General features: G+C 41.8%; 1 protein-coding gene across 1 annotated transcript; it reads left to right on the top strand.

Annotated features, from left to right (window-relative positions):
- Positions 1-12,674: 12,674 nt before the first annotated feature.
- Positions 12,675-22,559, top strand: LOC149324223 (sialic acid-binding Ig-like lectin 15). Its single transcript, XM_089513564.1, has 5 exons — positions 12,675-12,726; positions 13,466-13,849; positions 16,351-16,710; positions 18,813-18,843; positions 22,321-22,559. The coding sequence occupies exons 1-5, from the start codon at positions 12,675-12,677 to the stop codon at positions 22,400-22,402; spliced, it is 909 nt and encodes a 302-aa protein (XP_089369690.1). The 3' UTR covers positions 22,403-22,559.
- Positions 22,560-27,161: the final 4,602 nt, after the last annotated feature.

Genomic DNA, 27,161 nt, shown 5'->3' with positions numbered 1-27,161 from the left:
GCAGCCTCTAAATCCGTTCAACAAATTATTAAATTGTAAGCTGTATAACTTTTCATACCATAACCATAAAGCCTACATATGCTAGAATGAAATGAAGAATAAGAAAAACACGAAGAAAGAAGGCTAAAATGTTCTTAGCTGCACTAAGCATTTAAAATGTTCTTAGCTGGAGACTGAACATTCCTTGAGCATCCTTAATCTGATCTGGAGAAGATTCATAGGGTTCAGAGTTAAAGAGTTTTGAATAAATGTAATGCCAAAAATGCTGGTGGGAAGGATTCTTAGCAGATTGCAACAAGAGAGATTTGGAAGTGGAATTTTACAGCAGTTACAGCAACATTTCAAGCTCCAGATCCAAGCTATAAATCTAAATCCTACTGTTACTCCCAATGAGAGTAGCCTCACTGAATCAATCGGATTTAGCTATATGTTGCCTCATCATTCAACAGTTGATTACATGGGTCTACTTGGGGCTAATCAAGACGTTTCCAGTCGTAGTGGTATTTTTAGAGACATATGTGCAACATAAACAGACACTGAATTTATCTAACAACATAGACATTTAAATGTACATAATTACCTCTTAAAGGGCCTAAAATATCCCAAAGGTAACAGATCCTTTCTACTCTTGGAAGGTAAGCACGATCATCCTTTATTAGTACTTGGGTTGGAGACAACTAAGGAATAGTGGGTGCTATAGGCTCTATTTCAGAGGAAGATACTGGAAACATCACCTCTGAGTATTCCTTGCCTAAGAAAACCCTAGGAAATTCATGGGGTCATCTTAACCTAACAGGCAACTTGAACGCATGTGCATACATACAAAAGCCAGTGTGGCACAGTGGCTTGAGGTTGGCCTAGGATACTGGGAGACTAGGATTTATATCCCATTGTGTTCAGCAGGAAAATTCAGCCTGGGCAGGTTTGTCATTGTTTTGTGCCTTCAAGTCATTTCCAATTTATGGCAACCCTAAGGCACACCTATCATAGGATTTTCTTGGCAAGATATGTTTAGAGGTTTTGTCATTGCCTTTTCCCTGAAGTTGAGAGCCTGTGACTTACCCAAGGGCACCCATTGGGTTTCATGGCTGAGCAGGGATTTGAAACCCGGTCTCTGGAGTTATAGTCAAACACTCAAACCACTATACCACAGTAGCTTTTTACTCTCCTATTAAACTAGTGAAATGAAAAAAATTTAACATGCCTCTAAATTTTCCAAGTAGGAAAAGCTCTGGATTTTATGCAGGGGGAGAACTAAGACTAGAGAGTCAGCATGGCATAATGCTTTCAACATTAGGCTACAATTCTGAAGAACAGGGTTCAAATCCCCACTAGCTTGTCTGTTCTTTCTCATTAATGATTTTTGATATCTTTTGATAGCAACATCTTCTGATGTTGCTTGGCAATAAATGCCCTACTTTGCATCTGTGACATATTAGCCGATATAATGCAATCGTCCAGGTATTGCTGAACTGCAACTCCCAGCAGGACCAGACAGCACCGCCAGTAATACAGAATATTGGGAGCTGCAGTTCAACAACATCTAGAGGGCTACAGAGATGGGAAATTTAAAGCATCACAAGCACCACGCTTGATGCAGTGATTGCCTGAATCCCGTAATATCACTAAGGTTGGCATCACCTGGTATAGTAACTCATGGTGTCACCCCCTCCCCATTGACCTCCTCCCATACACCACACCATACAGAATCCTTAGACATGTTTTTCTGTACTAATGTTATTCATAAATCGTAATATTCCTGTATATTACTAAATGTAATGGCAATAGTTGTGATGTAAACAACAAGCAAAATTAAAATTCTACCTTTGTGTTACAGTATCATAACTACAGCCTTAATGTAATTACATGTACATAATTTCATGTAGTTAAAGTGAAAACTTGGTAAGAGGTGATGTTTTTAAATAAAAATTTGAAACAATTTTAATTTTTTTCTAAAAATGATTTTTTGGGGAAAAATAAAATTTAAAATTTATTTTTTAAAAAACTTAGAAACTCTCCTTTCTCTTCCCACTGAGGCTCATCCCACATACAGTCTCTTCAGGGTTTTAATGGGACGCAGCTGAACACCACAGCCCATTTCTGCCAAAAAACCAAATGTTTGGGGACCAGTAGTGTCACCCCTTTAGGATGCCACCTGATACTCTCTGCACTCACTGCATCCCCCTAATGACACGTTGCCTGGGTCCTTTTGCCATGCACCTATGCTTCTTGCAACTCTATGACAACCAGTGGTTTAGTGGGCAGAGCAGCTCAGAACAGATGTGCAGTCAATAAGTAGAAAACTTCCTCACTTTAATTTCTCCAAGTGTTAGCAATTAAAGCTTGTATGAATTCCTGTTCCTGAACAGTTCCTGAACAGTTTATTGAAAACCAAAAACTAGCTATTGATGCAACCTGAACTCCTTTGAGATGCAGACCCCATATACTTTGGCGCCCTTTCAAAAGTCTATTGTGTGTTTTGTCTCTTTGTTGTGTATTTTAGGTATTGCTGAACTGCAACTCCCAGCAGGCCCAGCCAGCACCGCCAATGATACAGAATATTGGGAGCTGCAGTTCAACAACATATAGAGGGCAGCCTGAAGCCACCTCCATATTTGTCAGATCAGGGGTGCAGTAACCGCACACCACACCCCCAATCTGGCCTTTCTGTTGTGCAAAAAGGAGCCACAAAAAGCAGCTCCTTTTTGCAGCCTATAAAGGACACCGTAGCCACTGGTGCCACAGCTTTATGGAGCGCCTTTGGCACTGCGTCATCTAGACGCAGTGCCAGAGAAGCACTGTGATGCCATGCACCATGTGGTGCAGTGCACAGCATCACACCAGCCTTGGTGTGAAGCTGGGACATGTGTCGTGTGCCCAACTCCACCTCCAGGCTGGCCAAAGACGCCAGTCTGCACAGGACACTATTCTATCTGTTGTGTGTTTTAGTCATGCTTTTGATTTTTGTATATTTTTATGTAGTTTTACATGGTCTTTAGCTGATTTTAGCTGTTTTAAATTTTATTGTAATTTTTTTTTAATGATTTTATCTGTGAGCTGCCTTGGGTCCCTTCTGGGAGAAAGGTGGCACACAAATGAAATGAAATAAATGATGGCACATGGCAAGTCTGTCACCACAAAACCCAGATCCCTGTCACGTAATGGAGGGTCTGGTTATGTTGAGCACATCCTCCTCCCTGCCTTCCCCACTTTGACTTTCAGGACTTCTCTACCTGTGTGAAGGATCAGCTATACACAAAAGAAAAGCTGGCAAAATTGTCTTCCAATACCAGACATCACAGCTTCAGGCCTGCTGGCAGGTCAGCTGAGTGGAATTTTCCCTTCTGGGGAAATTCCACTGTCCTTTTTTTAAAAAATAAATAAAATAAAAATTGTTATTCACTTCCCATAATACTGTAAAAGGGCCAGACAAATTTTATAGACTACAAAAGCATACAAAACTATCATTTACAATCTTTCAAAATGGGGCAGGGTGCTCTATCAACAGGGGTGCCGTCATTAAATATATACATATGAAATCTGTGTGGACATTGAGGAAGATAACCAGGATAAATAAGCATAAATAAGCAGATAACCAGGAGGCATAAGGAACCAGGAAGATAAAGAGCATGAATAAGCAGCACACAGACTCTTTGGTTCGAACATGAAGATCGTCAGGTTTATGGCTGATGAGAAGGAAATGCACAGAAGGCAGGTTCCAGGGACAGTACTGGACCTAACATGTAGTAGAATGAGGCAGTTGCCTTGGGCACAGGATCTCTAATGGTGGTAAATTTGCTACGTTCTCCATTCTGTGCCATGGGAAGACCCCTGCTTCCTTGGACAGTTCCCGCTGCCATGCTGATCTTGCTACTTCCTAATTCCAAGGAATCCACATATAGAAGGCATTATGGGAGCCCAGATAATTTTTCTGGCTAAGCCAGATGAGGAACATACCAGGCCTTGAGATTCCTGGGCCAAATCCAATCAATTGAAGTCCACAAACACTTGGACAACTTCAACAGAAAAGAAGAAACCCTTAAAGTGAAGAAAGTTTGGGTACCAGTCCTGCAAAACAGCAAAACCAGGAGTCAGCAAATGCAAATGGGAAACCACCCAGGGTCAGGGGCTTTCCCAGTAGACAATGACTACTAATTAAGCAGATGCTAATCCTTTTTGCATATCCTCCCACCCTGAGGCCCTGCCATCATCAACAGAACAATACACAGATTAGCATGGAGATCACTCCTCCCTACCCAGCGTCACACAGTGAGTGTGTGTGTGTGTGTGTGTGTGTACCCACTCTCTTCCAGGTTAGCATTCTCTGAAGTTACCAGCCACAGATGCTGGTAAAACATCAGGAATAAACTCTTCTAGAACATGGCCACATAGCACGAAAAACTCACAAAAAACCATGAATGCAAGCCATGAAAGCCTTCTACTTCACATTTAAAAAATTGTTTGGTTTTTTTGAATGAATGAAGATTAATATTATACTTGGTAACTTCCAGATAAATGTAGAAATCCATCTGCTCTGGGTTGTAGTTTGAACATTAAAAGTTACCTCAAGGAGCCAATCCTTACTACAAAATAGTTTCAACCCTTGGGAAAGCTCTCTTACAGTCCAGAGTTACCACCTGCTGATTTTTATTTTAATTTATTTTAGTTCTGTTGTTCTCCCAATGAGGAACCCAAGAAAACATGGGAGCCACCAGCTATCCCTGAGTATAGAACTCACTTCAAAGCTGCAGTGAAATCTCATAAGAAGAGAAATATTACAGTGTGCCTGTGTTTTATGCGGGCACGCCAGCATATGCTGAAAGCCACACTGGAAAAGCCCCTTGCGCGCATCAGAAGAAGTAATGTGGTGTGCGCCCCTGGCACGCACCATAGACACGAAGTCCATTACTTCCAATGAGGCTTCAGCATATGCTGATTTCCCATTACGCGGAGGAATCTGGAACAGATCCCCGCGTAAAGGGAGGGCCCACTGTATTTTCAAATAACATTTTATGCCCAGGATGGTTTATAACGTGTTCTGCTACTGTTAATTTTTCTGACTGACCCAGTCTGCAGTGTCTCTCATGTGTCTTGATTCGTGTTTCAACACTGCATTTTGTGGTCCCTATGTAGTCTTGTCTGCATCAACACAGTATGTGGTAAACGCCTGCAGCTGCGAGGGGATCTCTCCTGTCCTTTACTTGCTGGATTTTCTTGGTTGGTCTGAAGATCATTTGGAGGTTGTGTTTCCTCACCAGTTTCCCTATTCTGTCTGTGACACCTCAATTTTATCATTTCATATGTGTGACATCATTTTACTAGGTCATTTTATTTAATGGGATTTGAGCATTCAACAATCCACAACTTGAAACTATTCAATAAATAAATTCCCAAAGCAAACCTTGATTTGCTGTTTTATATAAGGGGCATAATTTTACTATGTTATTATATTTAATGGGACTTGAGCATCCATGAATTTTGGTATACAAGGGGGGGGGGGGTCCTGAAACCAAACCCCAGCAGATATCAAGGGTCCACTGTGACTACTGATCCCACTGACATGGAAACTGCCAGCTACCTCCTTAGAGTCATTTCCTCAGGCCAGTAACTTCACAAGTGAAATGAGCTTTCTTCCAGGGGATTTCTTCCTAGTCCCCCCTATCTTAGACACTATCGTATGTCACCTCAGGGTGTCTTTTATTTCACACTATCACATGCTTCCCCCTTTAGTCTTTAAAAAGGAAACCCACCTCCATTTTTATAAGTTGGGCTCAGATCCACTCCAACATTGTTCCCTTGTCAGAAGACATAGGCGGGTTACAAACCGCCATTTTGTACGTATTCACTACGTATTAGGGTTAGGAAGGGGCGGTGCTTCCGCACCCCCCTAACCCTAGTATGTAGTGAATATGTACAAAATGGTGTCAGCCATTCCACATGGCCATCGCCATACTGACGTAGCGGATGCTGTGCATCCGCACGTCAAGCGGCACTTATGATGTCGCGAGTGCACCATTGGCGCCTCGCGGCATCATAACTGCGCCGCAGGAAGAAGCTCCATTTTGGAGCTTCTTTTTTGCTCCGCGAGGGAGTCACGCGGTTTGGCTGCTGCGGCTCCCTCCCGGAGCAAACAGCAGCGGCGGTCTGTAACACACCATAGTAACAGCAAACCAGTGCTGGACAGGTTTTACAGCAAATCAGGCATGAACTCTCACTAGGCTGCATCCACACTGCAAAAATAATTCAGTTTGACACCACTTTAACTGCCAAGGCTCAGTGCCATGGAATTCTGGGGACAGTACTCTGTTATGGCACCAAAGCTCTCCAACAGAGGCGACTAAAAGTCTCGCAAAACACAGAATTCCCTAGCACTGAGCCATGGCAGTTAAAGTGGTGTCAATCTGGATTATTTCTGCAGTGTGGATGCAGCCTTGAATCCAAGGTGATTGCCATGACACTGTCTGAGGGCATATCATGAGACAATATGACTCTTTGGAAAAGACTATAAGACTTGGGAAAGCTGAAGGGAGTAGGACAGGAGGAAGACTGCACTGAAGGAGGGTTGACTCAATCGATGAAGCCACAGTCTTGAGTTTGCAAGACTTGAGTAGGTCTGTGGCTCTTGGAGGTCTCTAATTCTTACAGCTTTCATAAATCGGAGTCAACCTGACAGCAAAGAACAACAAGAATTACTGGATTGACCTAATGAGAGGCCAAACATTTGCTTTCAAAGGTAGGCACAACAAGATATCATGGCTCTCCTGTTTTTAGGAATCAAAGGAAACTGTTGGAAAAAGAATTGGGGGATGTCCAGCAGGGTGAAAATCAGGCTTTTCAAGGCAAGGAAAAGCATAATGGAATGGCTGCCATCTTCTATCAAGGAAACAAAATAATTTTACATTCAGAGTTATGTAACCATTGTGCATTAGTGAATTGGAACATTGCACAAGTGTGCAATGCACATTTACTTTTTTTTGCACATAATCTTTGTTTTCATTTACATGATTTATTACATAAAGCTTATATATAAATTATTCTCTTTATTATCTTCATATCTTCTTATTTTCATTCTTCATTCTTGGCTTCTTGGCTTCCAAATTACTCATTTTTCCATATAAAGTTTATCCTTCTCAAATCAAAATACATAAATAATACCGTGTACAATACGACTTTACATTCATATCTTTCTTAATTCAGAATTATTTTCTTACTTTTTCCTTATTCTTCTTTTCCTTCATCTTCTTTTCCTTATATCTGCTCTTATTTTCACTTATATATTGTTAATCCCCAAATATCTTTCAGATATTTTAGAACAGGTTCCCATTCTTTCTCTGGAGAAAGAATGGAGAAAGAATGGCAATGCACATTTACAATACTCAATCCATATCTGTATGGACAATGCACATCTACATGTGTAGTGAGCAGTGCCCAATGGCACTGCATATTCCACTCTGCATCTGCAACCTTCAGGTGCATACAAACATTATGTCATGGCCAAAAACTTGCAACCACATGTGTAAGAAAACTTTGTTGTTGTTCTGTGCCTTCAAGGCATTTCTGACCTTAGGGCAAACCTATTACTGAGTTTTCTTGGCAGAATTTGTTCAGAGATGGTTTGCCCTTGCCTTCATCTGAGGCTGAGACAGTGTCACTTGTCTAAGGTCACCCAGAGGGTTTAAACACTGAATGGTGATTTGAAGTCTGGACTCCCAGTCCTTGCACATAGCTGCAAATAGATGCCAGCCAATATCTTTTTATTTCAATTTTTTAAAAAGCCATAAAATAGCCATATTTATTTATTTATTTATTTATTTATTTATTTATTTATTTATTTATTACTTGCCTTGGTTGTGCAATATATCACAATCTCAAGAACCTTGCTAAAAATAAATTTGGCAATATTTAGAACAGGAAATTTGATATAAGTCTGTCTATCGCACATCAGAGTTACTTTGCCACTTCTCAAGGCAAGTGTGACAATTGGATAGTATGAACAAGAAACAAAAAAAGACTAACTGGAAGAGCAGAATTATTCCCACATTTGGGGTTCTCTTCAGAATTACATAGAAATATTTTCACACTCAGCCTATTATGCTGCCATTGTCTGGTTCCTGGGACAGTGGCGTACCTCAACTTGGTGTCACCTGGTGCAGAAGGGGCAGGGCTTCTAAGAGTTCATATGCTGTGCACACCATAAAAATGCATATGCATCCCCGCAGCATCCCAGAAAGCCCCATGGCAGCCAGGAGGGCATGCCCAAGGACCCCCTCTTCTGGGGTGTCACCCCCTTCTGGGGTGTCACCCAGTGTGGCACGCACCCCCTCCAGGGGTGCTACTGCCCTGGGAAGATTTCTCAAGAGGGAGCTACAGGGTGTTTCAGCACTCCTTCTACAAAGGCTGAAGAGAAGGAGGAGTTCCCTTTTCAGAGAAAAAGAGCTACTCTTGGACCTCAGGTTCATACTGTCCAACTTGGGAGTGACAGTCCTTAAGAATCCCCTCTTACCCTACTTCTCCAGCGGTTTTGAAATGTCCCTGGTTCTTTTTCTTTCCATTTTCTGCCTTGCCACACACAAGGGGGTTCTTTTCTGGGATTCGGAAGCAATACAAAACACCCGTTGTGGTTGCAAAGCCTTACAATTTATTATACAATCAGTAAGCTATACAAAAGAATGTACATAAATCATACCAAACAAACATCTCCGTTCAGCTGCTGAGAGCACTGGAGAAATAGCAGCAGAGTGGACCCCTCTGTAGCCACCAACAGACACAGCACCTCAGGCCTGAAGGGCCGTGCTGAAGTCCCAATTTGGTGCTGATGTCTTAAGTGTTTTTATGGATTTCTACTTGTTTGTCTCTTGATGACTTGGTTATTATCTTCACTTGGGATAGATCATATGATTAGGAGCACACACTCTAAGATCGTGCCACCCCAAGATCATACCCCTCCAAGGCTATCAATCCTAGCCTTGAGCTTAACACCATTTCAAGATTATTAATCAAGCTGCTATCTCTTTACAAGTGTTTAAGTTCCTCCCTCCACTGTTTGAGCTACAAGTCATTTTTTTAAAGAGGTTTAGGTTGGTAACTATATACAAGATGCATGATTTAGCAGAACCAAAACAAGGTTTTGGTCAGAGAAGTGAAGAAGACCCATTCTGGCAGCATATTGGAGAACAACGACAGGCCACTACACCTTCTCGATACAATATTTCTTCTGGGAGTTGCCCATACCCTTTCTCCTCTTGTCCTCAGCTTTCTACAATTGCTGCAAATTGCGTTGAAAGTGCAAAATGCCTATACAGTAATACAATACAGTCATAAAATGTGTCTGAATTTTCATTTAAACTTTGTATCCTCAAAGGTTGGGGCAAACTGAACTTAGGACTTGGAAAATGAGGGAAACTACAATAGTTAAATTCATCTATCTACTTCACACGTGTGGGGGTTCAAATACACTCTCTCCGATCTAATGTCCATGCTCTAGCCACTACACCAGAGGTTAGCAAAATGAAACCCTAGGGCTGCATGTGACTCTCAAAAGCTGTTTCAGTGACCCTTTCATGTGCCACTTTTTAATGGCAAAAATGAAAATACAATTTGCAACAATTCACCTTTTAAACAGGTCAGAGGGCCCCTCCATACACCCATACTGTCCTGATTTGACAGGCACAGTTCTGAGTAATCCTCTGCCATCACACTTTTTCAGCTGCTTTTTAAATGTTCCATATTGTCCTTCCTCCTCCCACTTTTCTTCTTCATCTCCAACTTTCTTCATTTGCTGCAAACCAAGTTCAAAGACAGGCTTAGACAAAGGTAAACCGCTGCAGATTCTCCTAGCTTGTGTGATCTTCCTTATTAATAACTTTCTCTATCTTGGTCACATTCTGATATTGCTTGGCCACACATGTCCCAATTAAAATATTGGAGGGGACAGAATTCCAGCCTCCAAAAAGACTAAAACAATGAGATGCAATAGCGTAACTTTGACTTATGTCATAATAATTTGCAAACAGAGAAATTACAGAATCCATTTCTATGGATTCTGCATCCATGGATTCAACCGTCCACAGGTTAAAAAAATTCCAAGAAGCAAACCTTGATTTGCCATTTTATATAAAGGATATAATGGGACTTGAGCATCCACAGATTTTGGTGTCCAGGGGAGATGCTGGAACCAAACTCCAGCAATACCAAGGGTTCAGAGTACCATGTTTTTATTCAAAGACAGTAGGATTAAAAAAAAACACAAACACAACTATAGTGGGACCTTGTTATCTGCTGGGGTTTGGTTCCAGGACACCCCACCCCCCCACCCCCCATGGATAACAAAATCCATGGATGCTCAAGTCCCATTAAATACAATGGAAAAGAAAAATGGTGTCTCTTATATAAAATGGAAAATCAAGGTTTGCTATTTGGAATTTATACTTTTTAAAAATATTTTCAAGCTGTGAATGCTTGAATCCGTGGATAAAAAATCTGTGGATAAGGAAGGCCGACTGTACTATAATTTGGGGTCTCATTTCTGTTCTTTTATAAGAATAAAGTTTATTCACTCCCTGAAATGGTGAACTGCATTTACTACAACTAATGGTGCCTGATGGCTTCCATGTCAATTGCTCTGTCCTTTAAAGTAGCCATCCAAGATACTGAACCATATCCCCAAAATGGATTGAACTCCTCAAGTGGGTCTTTAAAATATCAGACTACAAACCTTAGAGCAGATTCCTTGATCCATCAGCCTGGAAAACTACCAGCTATCACTAATTACAATCAAGTTGTTCTGAGAATTATCTGTGCGTTAAAACAAACTGGGTTTGACCTATGTTAAGCAAAATACCCTAAAGGCACCAGATCCTGTCTCATCTTGGAAGCTAAGCAGGGTCAGCCGAGGCATTCTACAGAGACAGCTCTCACTAAGATCTCGAATGACCTTTTACAGGCCAAGGCTAATGGCCTTTACTCTGTTCTCATCCTTCTTGATTTGTCTGCAGCCTTTGACACCATTGATCACTGTCTTCTAGTTGATATACTTTCTGACCTTGGGTTCTCAGACTCTGTTCTTGACTGGTTTAGATCTTATTTGTCAGGAAGATCTTTTGCAATGGTCACAGGCGGTCAGACTTTGCCCTCTGTTCCCTTATCTGTCCCCAGGGCTCTGTTCTGGGTCCCCTTCTGTTTTCTACACACTGTCCTTAAGTAAACTCATTAGCTCTTTTGGTTTTTCCTACCATCTGTATGCCGATGACACCCAGGTGTATCTTTCATAGAATCATAGAATCATAGAATCATAGAGTTGGAAGAGACTGCAAGGGCCATCCAGTCCAACCCCCTGCCATGCAGGAATCCAAATCAAATCATCTCCGACAGATGGCCATCTAGCCTCTGTTTAAAGACCTCCGAGGAAGGAGACTCCACTACACTCCGAGGGAGTTTGTTCCACTGTCAGACAGCCCTTACTGTCAGGAAGTTCTTCCTAATGTTGAGGTGGAATCTCTTTTCTTGTAGCTTGCATCCATTGCTCCGGGTCCTAGTCTCTGGAGCAAGTGAAAACAAGTCAGCTCCCTCCTCAGTATGGCATCCCTTCAAGTATTTAAACAGGGCTATCATATCACCTCTTAACCTTCTCTTCTCCAGGCTAAACATCCCCAGCTCCTTAAGTCGTTCCTCATAGGACATGGTTTCTAGACCTTTCACCATTTTACTTGCCCTCCTTTGGACACGTTCCAGTTTTTCAATGTCCTTTTTGAATTGTGGAGCCCAGAACTGGACACAATATTCCAGGTGGGGCCTGACCAAAGCAGAATAGAGTGGCACTATTACTTCCCTTGATCTAGATACGATACTCTTACTGATGCAGCCTAAAATTGCATTGGCCTTTTTAGCTGTCACATCACACTGTTCACTCATGTTCAGCTTGTGGTCTACTTGGACTCCCAGATCCCTTTCACACATAGTCTCGTTCAGCCATGTGTCTCCCAACCTATATCTGTGCATTTTATTTTTCCGCCCTAAGTGCAGTACCTTGCATTTCTCCCTGTTGAAGTTCATTTTGTTAGCTGTAGCCCAATTTTCTAGTTTATTCAGGTCATCTTGAATGTTGATCCTGTCCTCTGGAGTGTTAGCTACTCCTCCTAATTTGGTGTCAAATTTGATAAGTATGCTCCCAATTCTGTCATCCAAGTCATTGATAAAGATGTTGAATAGCACTGGGCCCAGGACAGAACCCTGTGGGACCCCACTGGTCACTTCTCTCCAGGATGAAAAGGAGCCATTGTTGAGCACCCTTTGCGTTCGGTCAGTCAACCAATTACAAATCCATGTAACAGTTGCCTCAAGGCAAAGTCAATAGGTGATTTGAAGGTGTGCAGAAACACACACACAAGTGACATAGATGTTAAACCTAATTCAATTCATTTTAGCCCCACCCTGGCTAAAAAATAAGAACTGGGAAGTGCCTTCTTTCTGCAGCTTTTCCACTCATCATAGCATGGATAATGAATCAGAAGGGCCATTTTTCAACCAGCCAAATTAACTCATCTCTTCCAGAGTAAGGGAAAGTCCAGCTGCCACAATTCTGCAGCAAAGAATTTGCCATTTTAGTACTTCACCCTATTGTGAACACAGGTTGGATCAGGTCAGACCAGGAGACTTTTAGCAAAGGAGACAAGAAGATGGGAAGCAAGGGATTCCTTCTCATCTGTTTGCTTTGCATTGTGAAAAAAGGTGAGTTATGCCTTGCCAAATTTCTCCCTCTCATGCCAAGCCAATTTTGCAGTTGCATACCCTCCAACTGTCCCAGTTTGGCAGGGGTAATACCAATTTTTCTTCTGTCATCTCACTTTTTCTGTCACTTTTAAAATGCCCCCGTTTTTCTCTCCTCTTCCCACTTTTGCCTACCATCCTCTGCTTACTCCAACTGCTGCAAACTAAGGGGCTGGACAGACAAGGGGAAAGGGGTGGACAGAGGCCGCTTCTTTATCCCCCACATCATTGCCATGGTGACCACACATCGCAGCAACAATGCACTCAGAAAAAGGAGCTGTGAAATGCAACTCCTTTTTCTGCCACTGACAAGGCTCCATTAGTGCCCTGGAGCAGCGTGGTGACATCTGTTGTGAGCCATGCCATTTGGGCGTGGTGCACAATGCACATCATCAGCGTGTGCGCCATCTGAAGGCACATGCACCAAAATGGCGCAAGGAAAGCATGGTAGGGCTCTGGAGCATGGGGATGCTCTGCTGTCCCATGCCCTTAAATTGGCCCCAGGCCAGCACATAGCGCCCTTCTGTAGGCTACATCTGTTCCAGGCCTAAGTTCAAAGTGCAAAAGTAGTTCTGATTCTGCTATGTCAGAATTCTTCTTCTAGCTAGAAATGCAAGGGATTGATCCTAGGACTTTAAATACACAAAGCATGTTGTGATCAGGTTTCTTGTTTAATTGGAGAGGCTTGCTTTGCTTCTAGGTATATCCTCCAAAGGCTGGTCAATGCATGTCCCTGCAGAAGTGACTGGTGAAATTGGCAAGACAGTTGCCTTGCCTTGCACTTTCACGCATCCACACTCAACCTACGACAAAACCTTGACTGCCATTTGGCGGGTGAAGGAGCCTTACAACGGAACAGTGATTTTCAAGTGCATTACGCACAGCTCCAGTGACTTCTGCAGAACCACCATTGGCTTGAAGAACAGATACAAGCTCTTGGGGAACCCAAGACAAAATAACCTTTCACTCCAGATTGACAACATTGCCTGGAATGACAGCAACAGATACTTCTGCCGCGTTGAATTCTCTGGGGATCTTCACGACAAGTATGAGAGCCGGATGGGAATCAGGCTCCACCTCATAGGTGAGAAGACCTTGGCTTACAGTCCATTGTTAGCAGTGGATAGGTGGTGAATTTTGAAGTGCACACTCACATCAGGTTGTTGCTGCTAATTTGTGCCTTCAAATCAACTTCAAATGTTGGCAACCCTATTTGAAAATAGGATATGGATTGGTGCTATTAGTATAAACTAAAGATGATCCATTGATCACACACTCTCCAACTGTCCTAATTTGTCAGAGACAGTCCTGATTAATCCTCTGTCGTCCCACTTTTACAGTTGCTTTTAAAAAGGTCCTAGTTTCTCTCTCTGCCTCTTGTCTTCTTGAATGCAAAGTGAGAAAGTAATTTGCTCTCTCTTAACCCAGCAGTGGAAGAGGACAGAGGGGGCAGAGTATTGCCCTTCCCTGGTGGTTTTTTTTTTAATTGTTTAAATTTTGTATACTCAGCATGTACAGTGCTGTGCAAATTTACAGCACTTTATAAAGTTTAATAAATAATAATAATAATAATAATAATAATAATAATAATAATGTAGATCAAGTTTTGGATGGCGGAGGGGCACCTCAATCCTATCAGGAGATCTTGGAGGACAACACCCTCACCACCCAAAACTAAAAAACATTTTCCCCAAATGTCTCCCCAACACTTCTAGCAGTGGTTCACAAAACTTTGCTCCTACAGATGTTTGGGACTTCGGCTCCCAAAATTCTTGACTGTTGTTCAAGCTTCTGGGAGTTGAAGTCCAAAACACCTGGAGAATCACTGCTCTAGGGACTATGGGGGCATTTTTGCTATGTTTTAGACCTTCCCCGCCCTTCCCGGGCTATTTTAGGCCTCTTCAAATCATCTCCGGTTTACTTCCACTTTATAAAATGTTGCTGGGGGGCCACAAGATATGGCAAAAATGCCCCCAAGTCCCCTAGACTGGGGGAAATAGTGGGAAATCACAAAAACTTTGACCCCTGGGGGGGCAAAAAACTGTTCCAGAGTACTTTCTGGTCACAGTTTTGGCCCATCCTTACTGTAGGCTCAGGCAAAAGCAAACTACTATGGCCTGTCCCAGCTTCTGTGTTCTTACTCATTACAGTGGTCCCTTTGTATCCACTGAGATTTGGTCCCAGGACATCCCCCGCCCCCATGTATTTCAAAATCCATGGATGTTCAAATCCCAATAAATACAATGGCATAGTGAAATGGTGTCCCTTATATAAAATGGCAAAATCAAGGCTTGCTTTTTGGAACTTATATTTTTTGGAATATTTTCAATCCCTGGATGCTTGGATGTGCAGATAAAAAAAATCTGTGGATATAGAGGTCCAACCGCAATAACTTTTGCCATTTTGGTCATACTCTTTCTGGGCCACATGCATTCCAGTTTTCATCTGCGAAAAGTTGGAAGGCCTGGAATCAATGCGATTTACATATTTATTGACTCACTGTTCAACAATGGATTCAGTAAGACATATATATAACTGGGACTACCAAAGGAATTTAGGAGGGCTTCATGGAGTGTGGAAAAGTTACTTTTTTGTAATTGCATTTCTTGCTGCCATTGTTGTTGCTGTTTGTTCTCAAATCAGCTTTGGCTTATGGCAACTCTATGAATGAGAGTCCAAGAGCCCCAGTCATTAACAGTCCTGCTCAGGTCTTGCAAATGTAAGGTCGTAGCTTCCTCATTGAGTCAATCCTTCTGTAATGCGCTCTTCTTCTTTTTGTACTGCCTTCCACTTTGCCAAGCATTATTACATTTTCATTATCATCTCCTCAAATTTGCCAAACTCCAGAGTCTCTGCCAGTAGGGCAATGATGATAGATTCTGGGAGCTGAAGTCCAAAACATCTGTAGGATCAAAGGTAAAGAACCATTGCCCTAAGGGATTATGTACTCTTCAAAGTTACAGCAGTGGGTACTACTATATAGCTCACAGCTTCAGCCTCTGGAATTCTGAGAGTAGTAGTTTGGTGAGGTACTTACGAATTCTCTGCCAGAAAGCTCTGGTGCAATGTCTTTGAATTCTACCATTATGCAGAGTAATGGGGAACAGGCCTTGCATGACATGCTCTTGTCTGTTTGTCATTTTCATTTTAATGGCTATGTTTTTAACTGGTTTTAATTTCATTGATAGTTTAATATATTGTTTTTTTGTGGGTTTTTTGGGCTATGTGGCCATGTTCTAGAAGAGTTTCTTCCTGATGTTTCGCCAGCATTTGTATTTATTTATTTATTTATTTCATTTATAATTGCAGTTTTAATTTCTGTATAAGGCACAATGTAGCTGTGTCTGCTTGAGCCCCAGACTAGTAATTATTAATTCATTGTGCTAAATGCTTATTATTAATAATAATTACTAATCCATTAATCCAATTATTAATCCATGCGGAATGGAACCACATGAACAACTCCAGTTCTGCAGCCTTAAACTGAATGTCCATGATCTACTTTGGACAAAATGCCCAATTCTCTCGGAGAGCTTAGGCAGGTAAGAGATACCAACAAGATTCTGGTCTTTGTGTTTTGGGCAGCACCTCCCAGGATTGTGAACATCTCTGTCCAGATGGACCAGGCTCATGCTTTCCATGCCAAGTGTACGGCAGAAGGAGAACCACTCCCGACTGTGACATGGACTGGTCCTGTATCTGACAACATGACTTCAGTCTCCAGAATCTCACACCAGATAACCAAGGAACTTCAGCACCTGCTTCATGATGGGAAATATACTTGCACCGCCATCAACAGCCTCGGACAAGCGGAAGGGGCTGTGTATTTTTACAAATTCAAAGCTGGGAGCGGTTCTTGGATTCTCATCCTCTTGTTCGTAGCCTTGGGGATTAAACTACTGGCCCTGGTGGTGATATTAGGGATCGGTGCATTCTGGAAGGGAGGTAGATGTATCATCAACATCATTTTAAGTCTCAATGGATTGTTAAAGCACGCTTAGAAAGAACAAAGGAAGGGACGAGAAGGGGGGGGGGAATAGGAGGAAGTACATAGTTGCTTACAATGACATAAGATGACCATGACCTAAATCCTATTGTTACTCCCAACTACAGTAGTCCCATTAAATCAACTCGATTTACCAATGTGTTGGCTCAGTATTCAGTGGATTTAGTTTAGTTGAGATTCCCCAACATATTTTGTAAAAAATGTGCTTTTTTGAAGCTTATTTTTATAAATAATAATACCAACACCAACACCATTACTAGAGCTATTTAGGATAATAGATTGTAGAGTCAGAAGAAATCACTAAGGATCATTTAGTTCAGTGCTTCCCAAAATGTCTGATGTGACAGGTATACCTCAGTTAACAAAGTCACTTTTCCTATGATTTCCATTTTGGTGGTGAAATATATAGATCTATAATTTTTCAACATGCCAAAGTAACTGGTCAGGCAGGCTAACAGTGTTGTGTGCCTTTAAATTGTTTCCAGCTTATGAAGCTATCATTCTCTAGGCAAGGTTTGTTCAGAGGAGGTTTGCCCTTGCCTTCCTCTGAGGCTGAGGATCACCCAGTGGGTTTCCATTGCTGAATGGGGATTCAAAACCTGTTTTGCTCTTCAAATATACTCAGTAAGTGGTTCTGGAGGCAGCTCTTTACCTTGCCTGTTGCACACATGCCAAGGCAGCTTTAGTAGGATCATCTAGAGTAGAACCCCACTCTTTCTTAAGTCAAGCTTTATTGCATTTTCTGCAGACACACTCCTGCAATGCAACAGTCTTTCTCTAGCCCTTCTTCACTATCCTCTCAATGCCAATGCTGCACACAAACAAAAGTCCAGATAGACAGAAGAAAAGGAGACTGGGCTACATCCCCATAAACAGATTTTGTAACAAGGAACTTCTTTGTCAGAGGCTTTGTTAATGGAGGTACACCTGTATCTTTTTTTTTCCTCTAATGTAGCAGATACTTGCTACAATTGTTTCTTTATTGGAAACTCATCAGGTACCAACAGCTGATGAGTTGTGGATCAGCACCCCTCCCTGGACTTTGAGTAGCACTGATTGCTTATTTCTTACTCTTATGGCCAAGTGTCCCTTACGGTAAAAGGTGTCCCTTATTTGAGGGCCAGAAAACTTGTCCCTTCTACAGCTTTCAGGTGTCCCCTGTTTGAGGGTTGGAAAACATTTCCTCTTATATAGACTGAACAAGATGTCAAAAAAAAAATCCAGACCCTTGTGCATCATGTAATTTATGTAGGTGGACAATCTGCTATTTTTACAGAGAAATGTATGGCTAAGTTATCTGGACAAGCTTGTGTCACAGTCCTTGCTATTTTGAAATTCTGGCAACATTACCAGAGAAGCAAGCAGTTCTCCCAGCCTGCCATCATACCCTAAGGTGGTTTGATCAATAAAGAGATTTACAGTCTGAGGACTTATCTACACTAGGGTCAAAGTCTGGATGGATTCCTGCCCCACATCTGCTGGAACCAACCCACGTAGCATTTCTTCGCAGGGGCAGTCAGGTGGATTGTTTACCAGCCAGTTGTCCCTGCATTAACACTACCCAGCTGTCTACACTAACCAACTGTCTCTGCAGCTACACTACCCAACTGTCCCTGCAGCGTTACACTACACTGACCAACTATCTCTGCAGAGTTACACTGCCCAATGGTCTACACTACCCAACTGTCCCTGCAGACTTTCCTGGGTCTGCCGCCACTGTCGACAGGGCAAACTCTGGGGTAAAATGTCAGATTGTAAAAACTCTGTGATAATGTATCCTGAATCTGGGGCAGATAGGGCCATCTATCGTGTTGCCTACATGTTGTGTGTCCTTATCATTCCAGATTCAGGGAGATTGTGGTTTTTTTGTACATTTTTTAAAAAGTAGTGTAGACAAGCTCTAAGTCAGAGTGAGGCCTTAGTCTATTAAAGACCTGGATCTTTGCAGTTACTCAATGTTTCTCATTTTAACACCTCACTTGAATAACACAATATTTTAGCAGCACTAACATTTCTCTGGTTTTTCTCCCTTGCATTGCAGATAGCTTTATGGCCACAAGTACCCTTTCACGGTAAGAAACTCTTGAATTTCACCTCGCAAGTTTAACAGAAGTATGTTGCTAGCTTTTATCAGCCCACGGAGAAGTTTCAAATTATATCTATAGTTCGCACTTTGAATATCACAAACAATAAGAGGTTTCTGGCTGGAATCCAGCTGGCTCATTATGCCAGCAGCTGCCATAAAGATAGAAGGGCCTTGCTATCTACAGGTTACCTGATCTTTTAATCCAGAGTGCAAATTGTGCATTCCTCCAGATGTTCCTGATGTGCTGCAGCTCCCATCATTCCTCACTCTTAACTATGTTGGGAAGGATTGCTGAGAGCTGCAGTCCAACAACATCTGCAGGACCCATGATTCCCATCCATGTTGCAACAGAAGAGAAGGCCTTTTTTCTGTTCTGGCACCCCAATAATGGAGTGCCCTTCTCTTAGAGGTCCAATTGGCACTGACATTTGCTTCATTTCAGTGCCAAGTTAAAAACACAACTTCATTAAAGCCTTTGGTAATCTAATGATTTATCTTATTGCATAGGTACATAGTTTTACTTGCTTTACATTGTCAGGTGGTCAAATATATGATTTTAGACTGTAAATTATTTTTTACTGCTTCCTACTTTAAATTGTTTAAACTGATCTTCTTGCATGCCACCCTGAGGTCCTTTCCTATAGGGCAGTGGATACACACATACATGTGCCACTACTATTCATTTCCTCCTCACTGAAAGGAAGCCTCTGCCATCAGATCACTTCTGCTTTCTCAAACATTAGCAGACATGTCATCTTTCATGTTTCCCTTTGCAACCCAAAAGTGCACAGTATGGGGATCTGGAAGGAAAGAGAGAGAGACTTCATGATTCTGGATGTGATACTAGGGTTGGCAGTTCAGGATCATCTCAGGCTCTGAGTTTTCCAGGCCAAAACCTGAGACTTGGGCACAGCCCCAGGGTGAAGGCATTAAACTTTACATATATAGTAACATCTACTGATGATCAGTTGATTATTTCATCACAAAGAGAGAGAGAACCTATTTGTCTATTAGGAAATTAAATTAAACAGCTAAAGGTGGTGTTCTCAAATTAAAGTGAAATGAGATTATTCCTTCTCACCTACTTAGAGAGACATATAAGGAACATTTAATCTAGCCAACATACTTCTACAGGGGAGCCAACATGGTGTGGTGATTTGAGCGTTGGACTATGATTCTGAAGACCTGGATATGACAGGTTCACCTTAGGGTTGCCATAAGTCAGAAACTACTTGAAGGCAAACAAGAACAACACTTACTTCTCACCAGAAGGTTGCTACAGAGTGAAGGATGAGTCTTAGCATCATAGTGACTGGGAGGGAAGGAACAAGTTAACTAAGGCTCCAAGATCCACTCTGCCTTCCATCCTTCCGTAGGTCGATAAATGATTGGGGGTGATTAGCTTACACATTGTAAACCACTTAGCGGGTGCTTAGTTCACTGATAAGCAGTACAGAAATGCACTTGCTATTGCTATTGCTATATCTCTCAACCCTATGTGATGCCATGGCTTTCCTCTTGTTACATTTAAACAGCAATTTTCAGCTATTCCTCTCAGATATGCCTTCTTTGAGAAAGGTAAATGTGTTATCACCAACCTCACTGAACAAAGAGCAGATGGGAAATCTATTAGTGGCAGGTGCTGGAAAAGAGAGGGGGTGTCCAGAGGCCATGTGTCTAAACAAGCATACAGTTTTCCATGTCCTAAAAAAAGGATGTTCCTGGACTTGGGCAGAATGGTTAGAAATACACCATTCATCACAGCACAGCAGGATCATCGGCACAATTGATGTGTCTGGCTTGGGAACGGCTGAGTCAGCACTCCTTTCAAAGGGCTCCAAAAGTTCAGGACAGAAATGGCTTTGATGGCTCAGGAAATTCAACTGTCTGTAGTCACAGCCCATAAGTTTCAGTCTGAATGCATAACAACCCATTAACAGCACCACTGTGATGTACAAGAAGCTGGTGGGATAGATGAGGAATGCTAGCCATAGGAGCACAACTGTTACCTTTTAGATCAGAGGTGGGCTGCATGTGGCCCCCCAGGGCTATTTTTGTGGTTCCAAAACCCAGATTTTTTTAAATGCCCTCTATGGGGTTTGGGGACATTTTTGACATGTGGGGTCTGGGGTGGGCCATTTTAGGCTCAGGAAAAACCTTTTTTGAAACCAGGAGTGACATTCCCTGGAAAGAAGACCTCCCCTGGGCCTAAAAACATGGTGGAAATGCCCCCCCCCCCATAATCCCTAGAGAGCATTGGGGGGTATTTGGGGGCAAAGAAGTGGGATTTTTCCCATGCTGGGGAATATGCCCCCTCCCAAGATGTCCTGGGGAGTTAATACAGCCCCTTGCCTCTTACAGTGCTCACCCTGCTATATTGTTGCACATAAACTCACATCATCCCTGACTTTTGGCAATGCTACTTTGGGCTGATGGAGGTCAGACTCCAACATCTAGGGGGCTTCAGGTTTCCCAGCTAGGCTGACAAGGTAGGTAGGGGGTATAAGCCTGCATTAGTGATTTATATCACCCTTTGTTGTTGTTGTGTGCCTTCAACATGTTTCCAACTTATGGTGACCCTAAGGCAAACCTATCATGGAGTTTTCTTGGTAAGATTTGTACAAAGGAGGTTTGCCAAGGCCTTCTCATGAGGCTGAGAGTGTATGACTTATCCAAGGTCACCCAGTGGGTTCTCATGGTCGAGCTGGGAATTGAACACTGGTCTCCAGTGTCATAGTCTAACACTCAAAGCACTATATCACACACTGGCTCTCTTATGCCACCTACCTAGTTCTAAAAACAGAAATAGCAGTAGAAGCTGGTGGCTTTCAAGTCAGTGGTGTGATCTATCAAGTTTATAGGTCCACTTAGGGACCTATTCTAGGTGTTGAACCTGGCCTGCCAACTAGGCCAACCACTTTTGATAACTATCCTTTGAAGTTTGGACTTAAACCCCAAACTGTTTCATGCGTGCATGCGCGCACACAGAGAGACTGGCATTGGAACCACAGAAACAAAGAACTGAAAATGGGACTATCATCCTGGAACGTCTCAATCTCTCCCAATATACCCTTTGACAAAAGTGGTTTTCTACTGGCCAGCAACTCTTCCGAGCTTTGCTTTATAAAGAATTTTGAAAAAAAATCTAAGATTTGGAGAACTTGTGAGCAAATTTTGTGCTCTAATGAGCAAGTAGCAGCTTCTATCCAACAGCAATTAATATTTCCAGAACTGTATTTTTTGTGGATGGCTCAGTATATACTTTTGCGGGAGAGTTAGGAACTGCTTCTCTTTCTTGAACATCAAGGGTACAAAAAAGTAATGGGGGTGAGTCCAATGGGGATTTAACTTGATGGTACCTTTAAATATTCGTCTATCGTGTCTTCTTTGTAACATATCCCCTGGGAATAAGTAGAGTTCTGCTCCCCACAATTGGCATTAATGTTCATGCTTTTATCGGCAGGCAACAAACACAGGAATCTCCATACGAAAACTTCAGTCGCACAATCAGTTCCATAAGCCGAAGCCTTCCTGAGAGAATCTAAAGTAATGCATGGGTCAAAGATTGTGGTCTGTGTAAGTGGTCCCCAGACTTTCGTCCTTTGGGTGTTTTGGAGTGTGGCTCCCAGATTCCCTGACCATTGACCAAGATGTCTGAGGCTTCCAGAAACAGACCACCACCTTGAGTGGCACAGAATGCAATGAACTCTTAGCTATTTCCACATAGTACTATAACAACACAAAACTATAGCAGGTGCAGAGGCATCACTAGGGTTGGTGTCACCTGGTACAATAACTCATGGTGTCACCCACAAACCCTTCATTTACCCCCTCCCATACAACACCATACAGACTCCTCAGTAATGTTTTTGTACTAATGTTATTCATAAAGCATAACTTCAGTATATCAGTAGATGGCATAAACAACTAGAAAAATTAAAATTATACCCTTAAATTGCAATATCATATATACAGCCTAAATGTATTTATGTATACAGTGGGCCCTTGGTATAAGCTGGGGGTTGGATCCAGGACCTTCCATGGATACCAAAATCCATGGATACTCAAGTCCCATTAAATACATTAGATAGTAAAGTGGTGTGCATTAAATAATATATACACAGACACAGACAGATAGACAGACAGACAGACAGACACACAACCACCTTGGTTCTCTTCTGGGAGAAAGGCAGCATACAAATGAAATAAATAAAAACAAAATGGCAAAAATCAAGGTTTGCTTTTTAGAATTAATTTTTGAATATTTTCAAGCCAAGAATGTGTGAGTTTGGAAGGCCAACTGTACATAGTTTCATGTGGTTAAAGTGAAAATTTGGTAACATGTGATGGTTTAAAGAATTTTTTTAAAAAAATTAAAAATATGAAATATTTTAAATTAAAAATTTTAAATTAAAAAAATAAAACCTGAGGCCTCTTTGCTCAATTCACACCATCTCTTCCAATGAGCTCCTGTGTTTTAAAGATATGCAGATGAACACTTACAGCCTGTTTCTGCCTAAAGGCAGATGTTTGGGGAGCAGTGGTGTCACCCCATCTTATGGTGTGTCACCTGTTGTAGTCAGCACCTCCTGCAGCACCAGAGCAACATCCCTGCAGGATGGACAAAGTGCAATCAACCATCCAGATGTTGCTGAATTGTAACTTCCAGCTTCCAGCATCCCTCAGCACTGGCTATGTTGAAAAGGGCTGTTGGGAATTGTAGTCCTGCCAAGATGGTCATCACAATCTATGCTGCTGAGTACATTTAGACCATTCTCATTCTCAGACTGAAATATCTCACAGAATAGTTGTAAGGATAATGTAAAGGAAATCCATGTCAGACTGGAGCTGGTGAACAAGTGACATGTTTGTAAATTATTGATCTCTTTTTAATGACTACAGTATGCAAGTATTGGCTATATCTTTTGGTATGTTTGTAGTAAGCTTTGTAGCATATTTATGCATTTAAATTATATAAAATAAAACAAACATACATACAAGGTGTATTGCCTGTTGATTAAGCAAAAGTCCTGGTTTTGGTGCTTTTTTTTTATTTAAAGGAGACATGTGTAGCATCGGTTCAGATTTTCTTTTAAAAGAAATGGCAGTGTTGTGGTTGTGAATTAATGAACATACTGTATGTTGGGGTGGAGGCACAATAGCCTTTGGTTCCAATTGTTACCTGCCTGTGTCCTGTTATTCTTTCTCCCTTGCTGTTTTAACTTCTACCTGAGGAAAGCAGGCCTACCATCAACCAGGAAAGGATTTCAGATCTCTACTCCTCACCTATTTCATCAAAATCATTATTGTTGTGTGCCTTGTCATGTCTAACTTCTGGTGACCCTAAGGTGAACCTGTTGTGGTGGTGTGCTTTCAAATTGTTTTCGACAACCCTATCACAAGGTTTTCTTGGTAAGATTTGTTTGGAAGAGTTTTGCCTTCAGGTGGACCATCGTTAGTGCATCCAAGCAAAGATCCATCTAGTTCAGAATTCTGCTTGTTCTGTTGTTACACATATTCTGGTTTCCCTTAAAAGATCTGAGAGCAGTTTAAAATGACTCTCTTCCTCCATGCTTTAACTTCACAACAGTTCTGTAAGGGTCGCTGGCCCAAGGTCACACAGGGAATTCAGCTATCTCCCAGTGGAGTAGATTCAAGTCAGTTGACTCGGACTCAAGTTGGACTTCAGGCACTTCAATAACTTGACTTGGCAAAAATGATACACTGACTCGATTTGTGTATTTCACAAGTCTATGGGTCTAAGACGTCTATGGATTTCCCAAGTCTATGGATCTGAGAAGTATTTGGGTAATACTTGTGTATTTTTAGTGACTGACTTGTTGATGCCTTTCACTTTGAGCAGCAGGCAAGACTCACCCCTAATGTGTGAGGTGCATTTCTTGGAAGGGAGTAGCAAATGTGTTAGGCAATGGACTTGAGGATCCAGTGGGTCCAACATGCAGCAAGGACCACCTGCCGAGAAGACCTCAACTCCTGCCTAAAGATCATTGCTTAACACACTTGCTGTTACTTACAAAAAACACTCCCACCTCCTTTTTTTCTGTTAAAGTTTGGCTCCTAGATGTGAGACTCGACTTGAGACTTGACTTGATACTGGGACTAAAAGACTTGAATACATCACTGCTATTTCTCCCCGTGCGAGCCTTTCGGGGGAGGGCTTTCTCTCAGCCCCACCAGTCACAAGCCTATCTGGTGAGAACATGAGAAAAAGATTTCTCAGTCACTGCTCCCAGGCTGCGGAAACCTCTTCCATGGGGAAGCTAGGCCGGCTCCTTCTCTGCAATCCTTTTGCCAGCAGGTGAAGAATGTCTTTTCTTTTTTATTTATTTAAGCAAGCATTGGATGATTGATTGGTTGCATTTTTGACAACTGCCTATTTTAAAAATTAGTTGGTCCTCCATATCCATGGATTTTGTATCCATGGATTCAAATATCCATGGCTTGAAAATTCTCTCTCTTTCTCTCTAAACCTTAATTTTACAATTTTATAAAAGGGACACCACTGTATTATGCCATTGCATTTAATGGGACTTGATGGGACCACAGATTTTGGTTTTCACAAGGGGTCCTGGAACCAAACCCTAGTGGATACCAAGGGCCCACTGTAATGGTGTTTTAATATATTAGATCAGTAGTTTCCAAACTCTGGTCCTCCCCATTTTGGACTTCAGCTACCAGTATCCCTGACCATTGGGCAAGGTGGCTGAGGCTTCTGGGAAATGCAGTCCAAAACTCTTGGAGGATCAAGAGCTGGGAACCACTTTAGACCTGTTCAACTTTGTTTTTATTACGTTTTTTTAAGCTTTATTCTTTTTTAGCCTTCTTGTATGGCACCTTGGATCCTGTGGTGGGTGACAGTTTAAAAAAACAAGCAACCCATCTCTTCCAAATGCTCATTCAGCACTCCAATCACTGCATCATATCTTTTAACACCACCAGCTAGATATCCCTCTGCAGCTTGGAACCAGGTGATTTGAAGACATGATCTCACTCCACAAGACCATCAGAGCTCTAAGAAAATCTGGAGATTATCTTCTCTCAATCTCACTACCTTCTCAGGCTCCTTTGGTGGAAACAAAGGAGAAGGCCTTCTCAGTGGCTGCTCCTAAATTCCAAAGCTCCGGCCAGGATGGCCCCATCCCTGCTCTCCTTTTGGCGTCAGGTTAAAATATTTTTGTGCCATCAGGCTTTTAGAAATGAACTATGATGGCCTTTTAATGGTGTATTGTTTTGCTGATTTTTAAAAATTGTTTTAATTAATGTTAATAAAGTTAACTTTACAAATTGTTTGTTAGTAAATAACTTTACATTTATACCTTTTGATATTTTGTATCATTTTAAATCTGCATTGCTTTTAATCATTTTGTAAGCGGCCTTAAGTCCCACCTCTGGAGGAAAAAGTGGAATGTAAATGAATAAAATAATTTTACAAAGATAATTTCCTGCTGACATAAAGGCAGGTTGGAGTCAGCACCCCGAACCTTGAGATGACCCACTGCCAAAACTTGCCCTGCACCATTTTTAAACATTTACTCCCTAGATTCTAAAGCAGAGACAGGTAGATTGGTCCAGGTGCCATTTTTATTGTTTTATTGTTCATAATGGCTCAGCATGTTGTCGTCTTGGGGCACTGTGGAAAATGAAACTGGCCCACTGAAGCAGAAGTGCTCCTACAGACTCCCAACAATAAGTCAAAGAAGAGCTGACCAGAATAGACTTTACCCAAATGCTTCTCCAACCTGGAATCTGAGTCCTACCACCTTCCCAGGCTTGTCTGGTGAGGACAAAGGAGAGAGCTAGTTAGTCATGGCAGCACAGTGTTTACACTACGGTATTACCTTTTTGCAATGTTTAAAATGAGTTTTTAACTGTTAAATCCATGTTTTAATTGGATGCTTTGTTTAATTTAAAAAATAAAACATCTGTACTATATATTGTTTTAGCTACATTTTGTTTTAGCATAGTGTAAGCTGCTTTGGGTCTCATATTGAGAGAAACAAGCAAAATAAAATAGCCATCTCCTCACATAATGGTTGTTGTGTGCCTTTATGGCAACTCTAAGACGAATCCATCATGGGGTTTTCTGTGTGACTTGTCCAGGGTCACCCAATGGATTTCTGTAGCCAAGCAAAGAATCAAACCCTGGTCTCCAGAGTAAGTAGTCCAATGCTCAAACCACAACATCACATGACACCCAAAGGCAACTGCTATTTTTCTGTCCTCAGGTTTGCTCACCATTCCTTGCAGCTGATATCCCAAAAAACAAAGCAAACCATTCACAAC

This window comes from Sceloporus occidentalis, unplaced genomic scaffold (assembly GCF_023333645.1).
Source record: "Sceloporus occidentalis isolate IW3139 unplaced genomic scaffold, rSceOcc1.0.p SCAF_1, whole genome shotgun sequence".
In the NCBI taxonomy this organism is placed as follows: Eukaryota; Metazoa; Chordata; class Lepidosauria; order Squamata; family Phrynosomatidae; genus Sceloporus; species Sceloporus occidentalis.
The sequence above is the reverse complement of the archived record's forward strand: the minus strand, read 5'-3'. Positions and strand labels throughout refer to the sequence as shown.

Coding starts and splice junctions, on each gene's coding strand:
- LOC149324223 (XM_089513564.1), top strand. CDS start 12,675: ATGGGAAGCAAGGGATTCCTTCTCATCTGTTTGCTTTGCATTGTGAAA. Junction 12,727..13,465: donor GCTTTGCATTGTGAAAAAAG/GTGAGTTATGCC, acceptor CTTTGCTTCTAG/GTATATCCTCCAAAGGCTGG. Junction 18,844..22,320: donor GCCACAAGTACCCTTTCACG/GTAAGAAACTCT, acceptor TTTTATCGGCAG/GCAACAAACACAGGAATCTC.